The sequence below is a fragment of the Canis lupus genome, chromosome 21, assembly GCF_003254725.2.
Source record: "Canis lupus dingo isolate Sandy chromosome 21, ASM325472v2, whole genome shotgun sequence".
NCBI lineage: Eukaryota > Metazoa > Chordata > Mammalia > Carnivora > Canidae > Canis > Canis lupus.
This window is the reverse complement of record NC_064263.1, coordinates 38,189,882-38,210,375: the sequence shown is the minus strand read 5'-3', so window position 1 is coordinate 38,210,375 and position 20,494 is coordinate 38,189,882. Positions and strand designations below refer to the sequence as shown.

The 20,494-nt window shown below is 42.6% G+C and overlaps 1 protein-coding gene across 2 annotated transcripts in view; it reads right to left on the bottom strand.

Annotated features, from left to right (window-relative positions):
* CALCB (calcitonin related polypeptide beta) overlaps positions 1–14,392 on the bottom strand; it is a 243,126-nt gene extending 228,734 nt beyond the window's left edge. Inside the window, exons 1-5 of one of the 2 annotated variants that reach the window (XM_025459575.3) lie at positions 13,977–14,392; positions 13,634–13,726; positions 13,236–13,373; positions 11,024–11,208; positions 10,288–10,445 (exon numbers count right to left, since the gene is read on the bottom strand). In XM_025459575.3, coding sequence (XP_025315360.1) covers positions 11,049–11,208; positions 13,236–13,373; positions 13,634–13,726; positions 13,977–14,377 — 792 coding nt within the window. In that variant the 5' untranslated portion in view covers positions 14,378–14,392 and the 3' untranslated portion in view covers positions 10,288–10,445; positions 11,024–11,048. Of the gene's footprint in view, positions 1–10,287; positions 10,446–11,023; positions 11,209–13,235; positions 13,374–13,633; positions 13,727–13,976 lie in introns of those variants that run through there. The other variant, XM_049098825.1, reaches the window with a different exon arrangement.
* Between the last annotated feature and the right edge of the window lie 6,102 nt (positions 14,393–20,494).

Below are 20,494 nucleotides of genomic sequence, written 5' to 3'. Positions count from 1 at the left end.
TAATCCTCCCTCTCCCCAGATAATTATATACTGATACATGTAACAATATAAATAAATCTCACAGTCAATATGCCAAGTGGAAGATCTTAGAGACAAGAGAATATAAACCATCTATCTCTGGGAAAATGAATCTACAATGATAGAAATCAGGTCAATGATTGTGTTGGGTAGGGGTTTCTTTATCCATTTTGTCAGTCAATGGACATGTGGGCTCTTTCCATAATTTGACTATTGTTGATAGTGCAGCTATAGACATCAGGGTGCATGTGCCCCTTCCAATCAGCATTTTTGTATCATTTGAGTAAGTACCTAGAAGTACAATTGTTGGGCCATAGGGTAGCTCTATTTTTAACTTCTTGAGCAACCTCCATACTGTTTTCCAGAGTGGCGGCTCCAGGTTACATTCCCACCAACAGTGCAAAAGTGCCCCCCCCCTTTCTCCACATCCTCACCAACATCTGCTGTTTCCTGAGTTGTTAATTTTAGCCATTCTGACAGGTGTGAAGTGGTAGTTCATTGTGGTTATGATTTGTATTTCCCTGATGCCTACTGATGTAGAGCATTTTTTCATGTGTCTGTTAGCTATTTGTATGTCTTCTTTGGAGAAATGTCTGTTTATATCTTCTGCCCACTTCTTAACTGGATTACCTATTTTGGGGTGTTTATTTTGATAAATTCTTTATAGATTTTGGATACTAGTCCTTTATTCAATATGCCATTTGCAAATATCTTCTCCCATTCCATTGGACTAAGCCTTTTAGTCTTATTGTTTCCTTCCCTATGCAGAAGTTTTTTTATCTTGATAAGATCCTTGTAGCTCATTTTTGCGTTTGTTTCCCTTCCCTCCAGAGACATGTCTAGTAAGAAGTTGCTGTCTGTGTTCTCCTCTAGAATTTTGATGGTTTCTGTTTTACACTTAAGTCTTTTATACTTTGAATTTCTGTGTATGGTGTAAGAAAGTGATCCAGTTTCATTCTTCTACATGTTGCTGTGCAGTTTTTCCCAACACCATTTACTGAAGAGACTGTCTTTTCCACTGGATATTATTTCCTGCTTTGCTGAAGATTAGTTGACCATGGAGTTGAGGGTCCATTTCTGGGTTCTATATTCTGTTCTATTGACCTGTGTCTATTTTTGTGACAGTACCATACCATGTTGATGATTACAGCTTTGTAATACAGCTTGAAGTCTGGGATTGTGATATCTCAGGAACTTTTCTGATTCCGTACAAATTTTAGAATTGTTTGTTCTATCTCTGTGAAAATTGGTGGTGTTATTTTGAGGAGGATTGCATTGAATGTGTAGATTGCTTTGGGTAGTATAGACATTTTAACAATATTTGTTCATCCAATCCATGAGCATGGAATGTTTTTCCACTTCTTTGTTTTCCTCAATTTTTTTCATAACTGTTCTGTAATTTTCAATATACAGAACTTTAACCTCTTTGGTTGGGTTTATTCCTAGGTATCTTACCGTTTTTGGTGCAATTGTAAATGGGATTGATTCCTTGATTTCTTTTTCTGCTGCTTCATTATTGGTGTATAGAAATGCAGCAGATTTCTGGGTATTGATTTTATATCTTGCGATTTTGCTGAATTCATGCATCAGTCTAGCAATTTTTTGGTGGAGTCTTTCATATCCGTGACTTTGCTAAATTATGCATCAATCTAGCAATTTTTTGGTGGAGTCTTTCAGGTTTTCTACATAGAGTATCATGTCTGTGAAAGTTTGACTTCTTCTTTGCTGATTTGGATGCCTTTTATTTCTTTTAGTTGTGTGATTGCTGAGGCTAGGACCTCCAGTACTATGTGAACAACAGGGGTAAGAGTAGACATCCCTATGGTGTTCCTGATCTTAGGGGAAAAGCTCTCAGTTTTTCTCTTTTGAGGATGATATTAGCTGTGGGTCTTTCATATATGACCTTTATGATGTTGAGGTATATTCCTTCTTTTCCTACTTTCTTGAGGGTTTTTATCAAGAAAGGATGCTATATTTTGTCAAATGCTTTTTCTGCATCTATTGAGAGGATTATATGGTTCTTTTTTTTTAAGATTTTATTTGTTTGTTTATGAGAGACACACAGAGAGAGAGGCAGAGACTTAGGCAGAGGAAGAAGCAGGCTCCGTGCAGGGAGCCCAATGTGGGACTCCATCTCAGGACCCCAGGATCATGCCCTGAGCTGAAGGCAGACATTCAACCACTGAGCAACACAGGCGTCCCAGATCATATAGTTCTTATCCTTTCTTTTATTAATGTGATGTATCACATTGATTTGTGGATATTGAACCACACCTGGAACCCAGGAATAAATCCCATTTGATCATGGTAAGTGATACTTTTAATGTACTGTTAGATTCGATTAGCTTGTATCTAGGTGAGAATTTTTGCATCCATGTTCCTCAGGGTCTATATTTCTCCTTTTTTAGTGGGGTTTTTATCTGATTTTGGGATCAAGGTAATGCGGGCCTCATAGAATGAGTTTGGAAATTTTCCTTCCATTTCTATTTTTTGAAACAGCTTCAGAAGAATGGGTATTAATTCTTCTTTAAATGTTTGGTAGAATTCCCCTGGGAAGCCATCCAACCCTGGACTCTAGTTTGTTGGGAGATTTTTGATTACTGACTTGATTTCTTTGCTGGCTATGGGTTTGTTAGGTTTTCCATTTTTCCTGTTTCAGTTTTGGTAGTTTATATGTTTCTAGGAATTTATCCATTTCTTCCAGATTGCCTAATTTGTTGACATATTTGCTCATACTATTCTTTTACAATTGTTTGTATTTCTGTGGTTTTGGTTGTGATCTCTCTTCTTTCATTTGTGATTTATTTATTTGGGTCCTTTCTCTTTTCTTTTTGATAAGTCTAGCTAGGGGGTTATTGATATTTTAAAATTCTTTCGAAGAACCAGCTCCTAGTTTCGTTCATCTGTTCTACTGGTTTTTTAAAATTTCTATATCATTTATTTCTGCTCTAATATTAATTATTTCCCTTCTGCTGTTTTTAGGCTTTACTTTTCTGCCCTTTTTCCAGCTCATTTAGGTGTAAGATGAGGTTATCTGAGACTTGTGTTACTTCTTGAGGAAGGCCTCAAATATTGCTATATGCTTTGCTCTAATGACTGCCCTTGCATCCCAAAAGTTTTGGACTGTCGTGTTTTCATTTTCTTTTCTTTCATCTATTTTTTTATTTCTTCTTTAATTTCCTAGTTAGCCCATTCATTCTTTAGTAAGATGTTCTTTAACCTCCATGTATTTGTGGTCTTTTCAAATTTTTTCTTGTGGTTTACTTCAAGTTTCATAGCATTGTGGTCTGAAAATATGCATGGTTTGATCTCAATCTTTTTGTACTGGTTGAGGCCAAAAGCTATTTTAAATTTAAGAATAGTCTTCTGAACAACTTTTGAGTCAAAGTGAAAATCAAAATAAACATTGTAGACTCTCTTAAAAATGAGATCTTTACACCTCATGTTATATAGTTAAAGATGAACACAGAAAACAAAATAACATATGTATAATATTTCAGATAGGGGTAAGTTCTATAAATAAGAATAAAGCTGAATAGGGCACCTGTGTGGTTTAGTCAGTTTGGCATCTACCTTTGACTCAGATCATGGTCCTGGGGTCCTGAGATCAAGTCCCATATTGGGCTCCCTGCTCAGCGAGGAGTCTGCTTCTTCCTCTGCCCCTCCCCATTGCTCAAGCGCTCACGCTCTCTCTCAAATAAATAAATAAAATCTTTAAAAAGAGAGAGAGAATAAAGCTGAATAAAGTGGACAAAGAATGATCAAAGAGAGAATGCCATTTTGTATATAGTGGTCAAGGAAGCCTTCCCTGAGAAAGTGACATTTTGGGATCCCTGGATGGCTCAGTGGTTTAGCTTCTGCCTTCAGTCCAGGGCGTGATCCTGGAGTCCCTGGATCGGATCCTGCATCTGGCTTCCTGCATGGAGCCTGCTTCTCCCCCTGCCTGTGTCTCTGCCTCTCTGTCTGTGTGTCTCTCATGCATAAATAAATAAAAAACCTTAAAAAAAAAAAAAAAAAGAAAGAAAGAAAGTGACATTTCAGCACAGTTCTGAAGGAAAGGCCTGAGACAGTCATACAGCCATTGAGGGGACAGGATTCTAGGCAAAATAAAAAACTAGTAAGTGCTAAGACCCCAGGAAAGCTGGTAGTGGAGCAAGTAGTGGGTTAATTAGCAGAAAGCAAGATCAGAGGAATGATGTGGGGTCAGATCATGTAGTATCTTTTAGGCTACCATAGACTTTAACTTTTATTCTGAGTGGTTGGGAAGCCTGTGAAAGGTTTTGAGGTAAGGATAGACATGACTTATGTTTTACAAGGATCACTACAGAATTGCCTATATAGCAAAAAGGATAGAAACCAGGAGATCAGGCGGGAGGTTGTAATAATCCAGGTAAAGCATGATACTTGGATCAGGATAGAAGTAGTTAAATATAAGTAACCAAGAAAAAAAGAATATAAGCTATTTGATTTAATAATTCAACTCAAGGGAGTGAGTGGGTGGCTCATTCGGTTAAGTGAGTTTGGCTCAGGTCATGATTCCAGGGTCCTGGGATTGAGTACTGTATCTGGCTCCCTGTTCCACCGGGAGCCTGCTTCTCCCTCTCCCTCTGCCACTTCCCCTGCTTGTGTGCTCTCTCTCTTTCTCTGTCAAATAAATAAAATCTTAAGAAAAAAAAAAGAAAGAAACTCCATTTGAAATCCATAGATTTTGGGATCCCTGGGTGGCGCAGCGGTTTGGTGCCTGCCTTTGGCCCAGGGCACGATCCTGGAGACCCGGGATCGAATCCCATGTCGGGCTCCCAGTGCATGGAGCCTGCTTCTCCCTCGGCCTATGTCTCTGCCCCCCTCTCTCTCTCTCTCTCTGTGTGTGACTATCATAAATAAATAAAAATTTTAAAAAAATCTGAAATCCATAGATTTTATCATCAAAGATACCTATTGGGATCCCTGGGTGGCGCAGCGGTTTAGCGCCTGCCTTTGGCCCAGGGTGCGATCCTGGAGACCCGGGATCAAATCCCACCTCGGGCTCCCGGTGCATGGAGCCTGCTTCTCCCTCTGCCTATGTCTCTGCCTCTCTCTCTCTCTCTCTGTGTGACTATCATTAAAAAAAAAAAAAAAAATCAAAGATGCCTATTATCACCAACATTGTCAAAAAGTTCTACATGATACAGAAAGAACAAAAATATGAAATAAAATGTATTATTATTTATGAATGATACATTTGTCTACCTGGAAAAGCCAGTGTGCACCAAAATCCAAACAGGATTTTTTTTAAAAATTGAGAATTATTCTAATTTTCTTCTGGAAGAAAAAATGTGTAAAAATTGTGAAAAGCAAGTTGAGAAAGAGAAATATAAGATACTTTAGCCCCAGTAAACTATTACTGGTGCATAGACACTAATACAAGATACAAGAAAGACTAGAAAAAAATAACATGTGATAAAGGTATGTTCCAAATCAATGTGGGAATTATTGCTTAATTAATAAATGGTTTTGTGAAAGGTAAACATGATCTTATTATTAATAAAGTCTATTGCCTCTTTGTGGATGCTAACACTATTTTTTCTGAAATCCATCACATTGTCAGGCAATATTCATGGAGCCAACTTTGAACCATGCATTTTGGAAGTGATTTGAAAAACCAATGGCTTATTGAGAAGGTTATATTAAGTCCATAACAAGAATTCTTGGTACACATGTTTCACCTGCAGTTCTGCAGTTATTTGTTTCACATAATTTGAGGTTGGGTGGTTGGGTGCATGTATGTCTATTATCAATATATCTTCTTGTTACTTTGTTCCTTTTCCCACCAGATGATACCTTTCCTTTTCCATAAGGTTTTTACCCCTGAATTCTATTTTGATCATATGTTTTGAAACTCAACTACTTGTTTCATATCTGTCTTATATATCTTTTCCTACCCATTTATTCTAAACAATTCCGAATCCTTATGTTCTAAGTGTTTCTTTTGTAGAAAACAACATTGCTAGATCCCTAAAAGAAAATGCAGGTTAATAGATGTTGGTCTTTTATTTTGTGACTTTAAAATTTTACAATTACTTTAAAGCTACACGAATATTTATATCTGCCATCTTTTCTCAAATTGTGCATTCACTTTATTTCAGGGGACTTTTCATGCTTTCTATTGAACAGAACAGATTCTGTTACACTATTAAAAATTTATGCATTCCTTTTAAGTTTTATGGTAATTGCCTTACATAAAAGACTCATACTCATGATATTTATTTTTCCTAAACATGAGTATCATGATCATCCATATACACCACTACCAGGTTTAGAGAACAAGGCCTAAGGAAACAAAACCATGGCAGGTGCTTCCTTTATACCCTTCCTCATGACATCTTCCCACCCTCTCAAAGTTAATAACTTTTTAAAATATGGTATTTATTCTCCTAGACATATTTTACTACATATGTATATACACATAAGTTATATACAATAATGTTATGCATGTTTTAAATTCACTATAAATGGTACAATCCGTATGTGTCCTTTGCAACTTAACTTTATTTTGCACTCAGCATTCTATGTGAGACTTATTCAGGTTGATACATATGTTTATATTCACTGTTCTATAGTGCATTGTAAATATCCATTATATAAATAAACCACAATTAATTTATCTAAGGTATAGATTATCAACAGATAGATAGATAAGGTATATGAATTTCAGAAGCAGGAGACTGGAACCAAAAGAACATGAACATTCTTTCAGATGATTTTAAGGAGACAACATGAAAACGAGCTCATAAAAAGAAATGAGTAAAATTGCTAATTTGGACAATGAGCAAATTGACTTGAAGTCCAAAATCTCAATAAGAAGGAAAACAAGCTGTGATACCAAAAATAATTCCACCAACTAATGACCCCTGTATAAGTTGACTCTGGCAATCATTACAGAATGGAACAGACTGGATGACTTAACAACAGAAAAGTATTTTCTCTCAGTCTGGATGCTAGAAATGTAAGATCAAAGTCCCATCCCCATTACTATGTGGTGAAGTCTCACTTCCTGTCTTACAAATGGCCATCCACTCACTGTGTCCCCCCTAGGCACCTTCTCTGTGTGTACATGGAGAGGGAAAGAGAGATGTCTGATATCTCTCTGTGTTTTCATAAGGACAGCAGTCATATCAGATTGGGATCCTATCCTTACAACCTCAATTACTCTTAACTGCTCCCTAAACGCCCTATCTCCAAATACAGTCAAATTGGGGGTGAGAGCTTCAACATATGGATTACGGGGGACACATTCACTTTATAGCATTCCCAAATCACATGTACCAGTTAGCTTTTGCCATGGCAATATTACATAAATATTATGTGGCTAACAAGAGCAAATACTTAACGTTCCTTGGTCATGGGCATGTAGTAGGGGTTGAGGATAGTCTCCTGTAATGTTGGCCGCATGTGGGTCTAGACTGCAGGGCAGGGATCCAGACCACATTTTGGGATCCAGGCAAAAAGGTCAAAAGACACCTAAGCCTGTATTTTTTTGGGTAATGGCAGTATAACAAGAGCACAAAACCTAACCACATAAACACATTTCAAGCCTCAGATTATACCACATCTACCAAATCCCATCAGCCTAAGCAAGTTCCTTGGCTAAACCCCAAATCAAGAGACGGAAATGTCCATTCCACCTACCATGGAGCCATGGCAAGACTAAGCATATGTAAATTACCATAACATAGTGAAGACTTGCAAGTGATAATTCATTCAGCTAAGGCATATATCCTCTAGCTCTGAGTGTTTGGCATGAGGCTTATACCAAAAGACATTGTTCTGATACAAAGGCCCATGTGGATTTTGAGTTGTAAAAACTGATGCTCCAGTCAAACAAAAGGCTTCTGTCTGTCCACGTTGTACTTTAATTCCTTACCCACTCCTTCCATAGCTTCTTAGGGTTTTGAGCCAGTATACCATATGTTGAGGTTTGAAGGTTCATTAGTGGTACTCTTAATCTGTGAGCTCAGAGTCAGCTCTGGAGAAGTATCCAGAGTGCTGGTGGGAATTCAATGCAGTATTAGCTTCAGTATTGGTGAAGTTACCTTGGATCCCAGACTAAAGTGATTTCTCAGTTATTTTCCCTCCTGATTTAAACTTACTTACCTAGTCTGATGCATCACTCCTAGAGAGCACGTTGCCTGTCTGCCTTCTTGACAGCATGGGAGAAAGAAACGCTGGTCAGATGAACCTGGAGGAGGAGCATTATAGGGCAAGAAGGGTGCTGAAAACAAAGTATGAGGCCTGGTGGAGGTCTTCAGGCAGGATGCAGGGTCACTGATAACTGGTGGCCATTGCAGCAGCATCCAGACATTTGGATGGTTCACTGTCCAGGTGTCTGAATTGCTGAAGATGAAGGCCCTTGAACAGTTTGTCCTGAAGAAAATCAGGCCGAGAGAGGACCTGAGAGTTGACCACGATCATAAAAGAGAAGACATAACTCCATTCTCTCATTCACTCAATAAATAAATATTTGATGATACCTTGTGCCAGTCATACTGTTCTGTGTATTGAGAATTCAGAAATTAACAAAATAACCAATCCCTGACCATGTAAAACTTACATTGTTGATGGAATGGGGTACCAACATTAATTAAATAAACATTAAAAATATATTTTACTTAATATATAGAAGGTAATAAGTGGTAAAGAGAAAACATAAGGCAGAGAAGAGGATTAGGGTATATTGGAAAGATGAGGTACAATTTAGAAAGGATGGCTAGAATAGATGACGTTTCAGTATGATCTATAGGACATGGAGTCATGGGGTGGAGGGCATTTTGCAACAGGCACAGCGAGAGCAAAAACATGAGGGGGTTGGTGCCAAAGGGTGGGGGATGAAGAATAGTAAGAAGGCCAGGGAAGTATGAGAGGGAAGTAGAAGATGAGACCAGGCAGGTCATGGCAGTGGTGGTGAGAGGAGGGGAGGGAAGACCGGTGTGGACCTCAGAAGTCACTGCAGTGCCCTAGGTGTCTACTCCATGGAATGGGCAGTCAATGGAGTACTTTCTGCATAAAGGAGACAATTGGGTGATTTATAGCAACAGTGGGTGACAGTGTGGAGTATAGACTGAATGGGGACGAGGGTCATAATTCTATGGGCTCCTGAGGAAATAACTAGAATCGATGGGTAGAAGGGGGTGACTTATCCAAGTAAACTACCTCACCTAACTGACCATCCACCAGTGAACCTGGCCACACAGTCACCCTGGGAGGCAGTCAGCAGCATGTTACTGACAGTCCCAGCAGATGCCAGGGATGCTGAGTCTGGGAAATTCCTACATCAGATCAGGCATTAAACTCGGACATCCCAGACTCCTTCCAGTACATCCAGTACATCTCCGATGTCACAGCACATGTCCCCCTAATCTCCCCCAGTTCGAATGCAGGAGGTTTGGTCCCTTCTGTTCATTGCTGTAGTCCTGGTGCCTAGAATAGTGTCCACCAAATAGCAGCCACTCGATGAGTACTCGTTGGGTGTGGGAATGTCTCTGTTACACATATCGCAGCGTTTTGAGCACCATGCTTTTCTTCTCAGCACCCCAGAGAATAAGAAAAGTTGGACTGGGTGACACCTGATGACCTTTCCAGGCCTGCTGGTCTGTGACTGCATCTCAGACTCTGAGCCATTGTTTGTAAAGGGCTCTGTGGGCTATGGGGTGGAGGAGGGGTGCTTATGGGCAGGAAAGGGAGAGATGGATAAGGGCAAACCTGAGTCAAGGGGAATTACACAGATAACCTGGGGACCAGGGAACTCTGCTGGGGACCAGGGAACTCTGAAGGTAAAGGGGAATTGCCTTTCAGATGTATAGAGTTCTAATTCCATTAAGGGTGTTATCCTAAAAGCCAAAAGGACAGGACACTGAGGACCCATCCTACCCCAAGCATGTTGCATTTGCTTCATGGATCACCCTGGTCAACAAAGCCTTCACAGGTCTTTAGGCTTTCCTAGGAAAAACATCACAAATAGCAGGAGGGACTCCTTTTAAGTAGATCGAAAACCCTTTCTTATCTTGATGAAGTTCACCAGTGACAACATTTCTTCAAACAGTTTCGTGCAGGCACGGCATGGATCATGGGCCCCCCCAGACACACACCGGGCAGCTTTCCACATCCCCCTCCCCAGGATTGCCAACATCTGTAGGTTGGCTGACAGGGCCATCTTTGCTACCAGATGAGCCAATGAGACAGGCTGTTGTATTTATCAAACAATCGAGTACAAAAAGATTTCACACCAGGCAATTGCAATGATTTTATTCTCTTTATTTAGTTTTACTTTATTTCAAACAAGACACAATGTTTTAATAGTAAGCATGCATATGTATGTGTCTTCCATGCTCTGCATTCTATAAGTTGTTTTCATTAGAAGTTAAGAGAAGTAGAGTTCGCTTCATGGTGACCTGCAAAAAAAAAAAAAAAAAAAAATCACAGCCAGAATTTAGTAACTTATTAATTGTGAAAATATGGACATCTGTTATCTCGTTGACTGTTCATAACAATACCAGCAATTGGTACTATTGTTGCCCTTGATTCACAGATAGGGGAACTCACTCGAATACAGCATCTGGGCAGGGGGCATACAGCTAATAGAAGGCAAACTCAGTTCTTGATCCCAAGAGTATGCTCTGAATCAGGGGTACCTGACAGTATAGTGTTTACACCCAGAGGATGTCATTACCTTTCAAAGGATAGAATGATCACTTGTAACTGCAGGGGACAGTCATTGAAATCTACAGATCTGTCTTTGCTGGCAGATGATCTCACTGTCACAGGGAAATACTGGTAACTTGGAGGGGAATGAACCCAGATTCTAGGAGTTTCAGCTCCTGGGACTGCCTGTTCTCTTCCCAGACACCGGAGTGGGCATATTCCCTGTGGGTTTTTCTACTCGGTTGGCCCACAGAGGGTTACAGTGTGGACTGCACCCCTGCAATTCCCAGCTTTCCATCCTCCCATCTGACAGTACAAGGGCAATCACCTTCTTCCTGGGGTCATGTCACTGCTCAGGCTGCAAGCTCCTTGTGCTGGTGCCCGAAGGCTTCAGGGTCCACATCGGTGGGCATGAAGGTGTTTTTCACCATGCGCTCAGCTCTGGCCAGCCAGCCTTCCAGACGGTTGGTCACACAGGGGCCATCCTTGCAGGAGCTCTTCTGGGCAGTGAGGCTGATTTGTAGGATGGAAGAAAGGGGCCCATCAGTGAGAGGCTGTCAAAGAGAGATCCTATCTACCCCCTGGGATAGTCATGGTAAAATTATTGCTCTGAGAGGCACCAGTTAACCTCACATTTTCCCTAAACAGAACTATCACTGCAGAAATACATAGGCTGCTGGGGGAAAGGCCATGATCACTCCCATACACATTCCCAGAGGTGTCAGCACCCCCCAAAGTGGCTCTGGGTGAGTGGGCACAGAACTCAGAGCTGTAACAGCCTATCATTCCTGTATAAATAAACTAAAATTCAAGCAAGGCTTATGACACAGAGAGAATTATGGCCCCACACTGACCCCAACACAAGGATTGTCTAGAAGTGACACCCCACTCAAAGGCACCCAATATCCCTTCTTAGAAATACAAAAATTCCCGAGACTCACCTGGCAGGCAAAGAGACTTTAGAGCCTTGAGTCCCAGAGGTGCTTACCTGCTCCTTACTGCTCCTGTTTCCCCACTTGAGGTTGGCCACAGGGACTGCGCACTGTGCCCCAGATCCAGCTACCACTGGGCTAAGGCTACTCCTAAGCACAGGTCCCTGAAACCCTGAATCCTGTGGTGTGGCCATAGCAATAACCACCACCACTCATGTCTTCTTAAAAATATTCTTTTATTCCCCAATGACCAACACATTCACAAGCAGTACTGAGAGAGGGCTGCGATTCCTCAGGGGGAGTCACAGGGGTCCCCCACCTCCAGCCCCACTTCTCATCCCTTACTGGGTGATTCTCTTTTGGCCTGAACATCTTGCTTTCCTCCCATCTGAGGGTCCAGACATCCACTGCCACAAAGAAAGCCACTGATACCAGCAACCAGAGAGGACCACACGTATCATAATATAGGAAGAAAGAAATTAGAAAGCAGAGGGAGGGGATTAGTAGGCATCCTGGATCATGCCAATGTGAGGGCAGTGGTCTCTCTCCAAGCTCCTGGCCAGGACCCTTTTCTTGCCAGGTGCTCCGACCCCAATTGCAGTCTGAGGGAACGTGTGAAACTTGTTGAGGTCCTGTGTGTATGTGCCCAGCACACAGGTACTCAGATTACTGCACCGCTTAGCTCAAAGGAGTCCGGGCTGCAGGGAAAAGAAATGCCAGTGGTACCAAGCACCAGGTCTGCCCCCTGTGGCTATTGCACAGAAGGCTGGACCAGGGAGGGCCACTTTGAGTGGTAGCTGTAGGGGCAGGCAGGAAGCAGCTCATATATCCTCCATTAGGAGAACCTAGAGTTTGCCGAGCCAGGGCAGTTGGGGAAGGACTGTAGTGGGGGAAAGGTGGCCTTTTCTGACTTTCCACATGCTGCAATGCATCAGTTCTTCATGCAGTGTAGTGAGATCCTTGCAGTAGCTGCATGTGCATCACACACCTGTGACCCGGCAGTGCCAGGGCCAAGTCAGGGGCTGGAGCATGCTCCAAGCTCAGGGGACCCTGGGAGGTAATGTTGGGGAAGGGTCTGGCCCTAGGACAACATGTGCATCTCCACAAATCCTACACATCTAAGGACCCCAGACCTACTTTGGACACTGCTCTACTTGACCCCACCCTCTGCACGGCCTTTGGCTTCACCTTGCAAATGTGTAATGAAGTAGGAGAGGAGGCCATGTGCAGGTTTACAAGAAACCAAATTTCTACAGTTTCCTGAGCTATATGGGATCCATCTGCTGGCTTCACACTTACCAGTCCTAACTCCTCCAATGCTGGAAGCACCTCCAGTACTGCCAGCCCAATTTCCAGAGTGGGGGACTTCATACCTTCCCCAACTGCTTTCAGAAAGGCATCTTTTTACGTGTGCTCTAACCATAGTCTCTCTGTGTGACCTGTAGTTTCAGTGGAGACTGAGATCAGCTGGACCCCAGGCTGAGGTGAACAGGGGCAGCGTGCTGGCCTCCTGTCCTGCTGTGTTCTCTCTTTTTTCTTGGGATATGCCTTCCTGGGCATGACAGGAGGGAGGGGATGCCCTGAGCTGAACAGGGTGGTGAGCCTCACCTGGAGCCCTCAGTCTCCTGCTCCTGCTGCAGCTCACGAGCCTTCATCTGCACATAGTCCTTCACCACTGCAGTCAGTAGGATGCATATTTCGTCCTCAGTGAGCGTAGCAGATTCCAGTGGGTTCTCCAAGGCAGACCTACAGAGACAAAGCAAGCAAAGCACAACCACAATGGAGGTTCTGAGTCTCTGTCTGCCACTTCTCCTGGATAAGTAGCCAGGCTTCCTGCTTTTTGTGAGTCCTCTGAGGATGTGGTCACCCCAAATCCTAGTGGAAAGGGCCTGAGTCCCATGTCCATTTTCCCCTGAGAGCTGGGGGCTAAATTTTTACCACAAGAGAGACAGACTGTTTGGTGTTAAGAGTAAGATGGGAGTGCATTCCCAGCAGAATTCTCTTACCTGAATGGTGCAGCCTGTAGGATGCCTGCTTGATACATGACCAGGAGACCAATGGCCAGAAACGGGGACAACTTCCAGAATCCCATGACGCCTCTGAAAGAGAACAGTGATGCCATAACCTACAGTTCAAACGTCCATAGGCCATGAGATTGTCCAGTGTTACCTGGGGCAGGATCCTGGGATGAACTGCAGAGTAACAGAGATTTTGTGATGAGGAGACCCAGACAGTAGTGCACAGACACTTTAAGACACGCAGGGAGAGCAGCCACAAGAAAAACAAAAGCAGAAGAGGGAGAGAAGAAGGAGAGAGAATCACACAACTAAGCGGGAATCTCGGGATTACCTGTCTTTAGGCAGCCGGTGGCTCGGAGCACAGGCGGCGGCAGCTGTGGCAGTGTTGGCGTCCGATGTCAGGCGATGGCACCGTGGATGTGGCAGGGACCCTTGAGCTGAGCAGTGGCTCTGCTGCCTCCCAGCACCAGCAGCTGCTCTTATTCCCGCCGCTCTGGGTCTGGGCGGGGGTCCAGGAGCTCTGAGCAACCAATGAGGAGACAGATCGCAGTACCTGATGGTTTGTGTCACCCATTTGCGTCTATAACCTAGAACACTCAGCAGGACCATCCCACTTGTATTTGCATTAAGGTCATTGATGGGGGTGGAGGGAGGGAGAGGGATAGGGGGTGGGGGGAACCAAGGAAAAACAGCCTTAATATGAACAGGAAGTTGAGGGCAGTTTGATGTCATGGTTCATTTCTGCTGGGTTTTGAAGTGCGCCCCCCTCCATCCCCAGCAGTTCAGTCTTCTAGGGCAAGATTCCGGAGGCAGGGAATCCTGGCTCCCCAAGTCTGACCCTGATCCCCCCTCAGTGAAGCTTGGGGGTTAACAACCTGTAGCAGCAGCAGCAGCAGCAATAATTCTGGGCAAAAGCAGGGTGTCTGATTCCGGCAGCTGGAATCACTCACAGAGGGGCAGAGTTAATGGGAAGCAAGAGATGGAAGTGACCGCAAGAACGTTGTCAGAACTGAATACGCTGTGCTAATTTCAGGCAAAAGATCAAGAGTCCTGACGTGCTGCCCACAGGACTTAGAGTCCCGAGAAAAAGCTCGCTGCTGTTCCCAGGATCTCTGGGTCTGAGCGCAGCCCACGAGCGCAGCCTCTACACGGACGCCCCAGGCGGCAACCGTGGCCGCGGCGGCAAGTGAGCTCCGGCAGGCACGGTGGGCGGGAGGCCGCCTCGCGGAGCTGTGCCGCGCTGGCCGGGAGCGCAGTTAGGTGGTTCTCCCAGGCAGAGCCGAAATACCGCCCGGGTCCGGCGAACGGGATCCGTCCAACCGCGCACCCCTCTCTTCAGTCCCCAGTGGAGTTTTTGCATTTCACAGGACACACCTACTTTGTGCTACATCTTAGCACATTTTAAATATCTGTGTGGATCACTCTGAGACAGACAAACCTTGAAAATTATCTGAGCTTTTCATGGGGTTGCATCCACAGACAAGAGCATGATGATGATCTGCTCTCATCATACTTACACTAGCTCTCAATTTTAAGTATCTTCCCTAAACGGCAATTATGCAGCATTGGACCCTCTCTCCAGGACACCCCAAATAGAGGAATTTAGGACCCGACCCCTGATCCTTTCACTCCCAATTTTGCCTAGAAAGTCTGCGGTCCCCACTTGCTGCCCTCAACGTGTAGAGTGCTAGAAAGAAGCTTCTCACTGTTGCCAGGATCTCGGAGTCTGAGCACGCAGTGCACAACCCTCAGTCTATACACAGTATCCCAGCACGAACGAAGCGTGGCCATAGCTGCGGTGTTCAGAGCCCCCGGCTGCCAATCTCCCCGCCCACAGGGCGAGCTGAGAACCCGGTTGGTTGGACTGCATCACGGGGCTGTAGGTGGTAAGCAGAGACCCCAGGCTGGCAGGAAGTAGCCCCGTGGGATGCCTGGGTTGCTCAGCGGTTGAGCGCTTCCCTTCCGCCCACGGCGTGATCCTGAAATCCCGGGATCTAGCCCTGCATAGAGCCCCCCATTGACCCCCGCATTGAGCCCTGCATCGGGCTCCCTGCATGGAGCCTGCTTCTCCCTCTGCCTATGTCTCTACCTCTCTCTGTGTGTCTCTCTCATGAATAAATAAATAAAATCTTAAAAAAAGAAAAAGGAAAAGAAGCCCCGAATGTGCCTTGAGTGACTCCAACCGCGGTCCCCAAAAGCTTCGGCTCTAGGACATACCTACCCTGTGCCACATCGCTTCTAGGCATGTGGACTCTGCTTAGGAACACGCTGCCTCTCAGATGTCTTTATTCTGCATTCTTCCTTTTTAACTCTTGGGAGGGAATAAAAACTCTGGGTCTGGAGAACTCTGGGCAGGAGGTATGGGAAACAAAGGCAAAATTGACTATTAGACCTTTATCAAAAGAAAAATCTTATGCACAGTAAGGGAAACAATCTGCAAAACTAAAAGATAACCTACTGAATGGAGGAAATATTTGCAAATGATATATCCAGTAGAGGGTTTGTATCCAAAATATATAAAGAAATTGTACGATTCAACACCAAAAAGTACAGAATCCCATTCAAAAATGGGCAGGAGATATGAAAAGACATTTCTCCAAAGAAGACATACACGTGGCCACAGAAACGCCAAAATATGCCCAACATAGTTACTCCCCAAAGAAATACAGTCAAAACCACATTGAGATATCATTTCACACCTGTTGCAATGGCTAAAGTCAAAAACACAAAACACAGCAAATGTTAATCAGATTGTGGTGAAAAAGGAAAACTCATGTACTGTTGGTAGGAATGCAAATTGCTACAGCCCCTGTGGAAGACAGTATAGAGGTTCCTTAAAATATTGGAAATATAACTGCCACGTGACCCAGTAATTCTACTACTCGGTATTTACTAAAGGGATATGAGATATTCATTAAAAAGATAAATGCACCCCTATATTTATTGCAGCATTAATTACAATAGCCAAATATGGAGGCAACCCAAGTGTCCACTGGAAGATTAATGGAGATAGAAGATGCAGTATATATACAGTGGACTAGAGTCAGCCATAAAAAAGAATGAAATCTTGCCATTTACAACAACGTGGATGGATATAGTGGGCATAATGCTAAATGAAAGAAGTCAGAGAAGGATAAATACTATACAATTTCACGGATTTTGTAATTTACTAATCAAAGAAAACGAAGAAAAAATGCACAAAGTAAAAATGTACTCTAAAACATAGAGGACAAAGTGGTGGTTGCCAGAGGGGAGGTGGGTGGGGGGATGGTAAATAGGTTCTTATCATGATGAGTAATGAATTATCGATTCACCACATGTACCCTTAAACTAATACATGATATGTAAACTGTATGTTATTATACTAGAATTTTAAAAGTAGTAAAATGTTTAAAATAAAATAAAATGGGGGTGCCTGGGTGGCTCTGTTGCTTAATCATGGGACTCTTGACATTGCCTCAGGTCAAGATGTTAGGGTCCTGAGACCAATCCCCATTGCACTCTGCGCCAAGCATGGAGCCTGCTTAAGATTCTCTCCTCCCTTTGCTCCTCCCCACCCCCGCTCTCTTTCTCTCTCTAAAGATAAATAAATAGTAATTTGTCTATTTGGCCCTTAATTTTATGACCTTATTCATGATATTATACCAGGAAATCAGGGTAAGTTGAAAACAATCTTGTTTGGAAACACAATTTTATGGCAAGCTGGTAAACTCTCCCTCGTAACATGTATTTCCATTCTTTTACATTACATCCCCTCAGTTTTTCTTTTAAATAGTTGGAGAATATTTATTCTATTTTTTAAATTAATTTTTATTTAAATTCAGAATTAACATATAATGTATATTAGATTCAGAATTATTGTCAGTGATTCATCACTCTCATATAATACTCACTGCTCATTACATCATTGCCCTCCATAAAGTCCATCACCCAGTTACTCCTTCAACCAAACCCCACCCTCCAGCAACCCTCAGGTTCCTGTGGTTAAGAGTCTCAGGTTTCATCTCCGTCTCTGGTTTTGTACTGTTTTATTTTTTCCTCTCTTCCCCTATGATCCTCTGTTTTGTTGCTTAAATTCCACATAGGAGTAGAGTCCATATGATAATTGTCTTTCTCCGATTGAGTTACTTCCCTTAGCATAATGTCCTCTACATAATTCCCTCCACATCACTGCAAATGGAAAGATTTCCTTTTTGATGTCTGAATAGTTTTCCATTATATACAGACCCTACATCTTCTTTATCCATTCATCCGTCCAAGGATATTTAGGCTCTTTCCATAGTTTGGCTATTGTGGACATTGCTGCTATGAACATTGGGGTGCAGGTGTCTCGTCATTTCACTGTATCTGTATCTTTGGGGTAAATACCCAGTAGTGCAATTCTAGGTCGTAGAGGAGCTCTATTGTTAACTTTTCAAGGAATGTCCACACTGTTTTCCAGAGTGGCTGCACCAGCTTTATTCCCAAAAAACAGTGCAAAAGGGCCCCCATCTCTCCATATCCTCACCAACATTTGTCGTTTCCTGGCTTGTTAGTTTTAGCCTCTCTGAATGGTGTGACATGGTAACTCATTGTGGATTTGATTCATATTTCCCTCATGCTAAGTGATGTGGATATTGTTTCCATGTGTCTGGTTGATCACTTGTATATCTTCTTTGGAGAAACGTCTGCTCATATCTTCTGTCCATTTCTTGATTGGATTATTTGCTCTTTGGCTGTTGAGTTTGATGAGTTCTTTAAAGATTTTGGATACTAGCCTTTTGTCTGATAAGACATTTGCAAATATCTTCTCCCATTCTGTCAGTTGTCTTTTGCTTCTGTCGGCTGTTTCCTTTGCTGTGCAAAAGCCTTTTGTCTTGATGAACTCATGAACTCCCAATAGTTCATTTTTGCCTGTTTCCCTTGCCTTTAGAGACATGTCTAGTAAGAAGTTGAAGTGGCTGAGGTCACAGAGGTTGCTGCCTGTGTTCTCCTCTAGGATTTTGATGGATTCCCACCTCACATTTGGTCCTTCATCCATTTTGAGTCTATTTGTAAGTATGGTGTGAGGATATGGTCCAGTATCATTCTTCTTCATGTGGCTGTCCAATTTTCCCAAAACCATTTGTTGAAGAGGTTGTCCTTTTTCCATTGGATATATCTTCCTGCTTTGTTGAAGATCAGTTGACCATAGCGTTGAGAGTCCATTTCTGCGTTCACTATTCCGTTCCATTGATTTATGTGACTGTTTCTGTGCCAGTACCATACTGTCCTGATGACTACAGGCCAGAAAGGACTGGCATTATATATTCAGGATGCTAAATGAGAAAACATGCAGCCAAGAATATTTTATCCAGCTAGGATGTCATTCATGATAGAAGGAGAGATAAAAAGCTTCCAGGACAGACAGGAACTCAAAGAATTTGTGACCTCTAAAACAGCCCTGCAAGAAATATTGAAGGGGATCCTTTAAGTGAAGAGACAGCCCCAAAGTAACATAGACCAGAAAGGAACAGACATGGTTCCTCTTTTGAAACCAAGACTTTATAGGTAATACAATGGCACTAAATTCATATCTCTCTATAGTTACTCTGAAGGTAAATGGGCTACCTGCCCCAATCAAAAGAAGATGGTATCAGTTTGGACAAAAAAGAAAGACTCATTGAGAGACTGTCTGCAGGAGACTTGTTTTAGACACAAAACCACCTCCACATTGAAGGTGAGGAGGTGGGAAACCATAGAGCATGCCGTGGACATCAAAAGAAAGCTCGGAAAAAAAAAAAAAAAAAGAAAGCTCGGGTAGCAATCCTCATATTCAACAAATTAGATTTTTAAACCAGAGACTGCTATAAGCACTGAGAAAAGATACTATATCATAATTAAAGGGTCTATCCCACAAGAAGCTCACAACCGGGAAACAATTATAAGAACATATTATGAGCAATGAAATGCCAACAAATTAGGAAATCTGGAAGAAATGAATGCAATCAAGATATGTATCAATTACCAAAACAGAAACAGGAGAAAGAGATAAGCTGAACAGACCCATAACCAGCAAAGACATTGAGGCAGTCATCAAAAACTTCCCAAGAAACAAGAGTCCAGGGCTGGGTGGATTCTGAGGGGAATTCTAACAACATTTAAAGAAGAAATAATACCTGTCCTACAGAAGCTGTTTCAAAAAAATGAAATACATGGAAAACTTCCAAACTCTCTCTATGAGGACAGCATTACCTTAATCCCAAAGCCAAAGACCCCATCAAAAAGGAGAAGTACAAACCAATATCCCTGATGAACACGGATGTCAAAATTCTCACCCATATACAAGCCAGTGGGATCCAACAGTACATTAAAAGGTATATTCACCGAGAACAAGTGGGATTTATTCCTGGGATGCATGGAAGGTTCACATCTACATAACAATCAATGTGATACACCAATTAATAAAAGCAAGACACCAATTAATAAAATACTCAACAAGAACCACACCCATAACCATTAATAAAAGAAAGACAAGGGGCACCTAGGTGACTCAGTGGCTGAGTGTCTGCCTTTGGCTCAGGTCCTGACTCCGGGATCCTGAGAGGGAGTCCCGTATCAGGCTCCCCACAGGGAACCTGCTGCTCCCTCTGCTTATCTCTGCCTCTGTCTCTCTGTGTGTGTGTCTCACATGAAAATAAATAAATAAAACCTTTAAAAATAATACAATAAAGACAAGAACCATATTATCCTCTCAATAGATTCAGAAAAATCATTTGACAAAGCATAGCATCCTTTTTGATTAAAACTCTTCACAGTGTGGGGATAGAAGTAACATACCACAATATCAAAAAAAAGCCATTTATGGCAAGACCATAATGAATATCATCC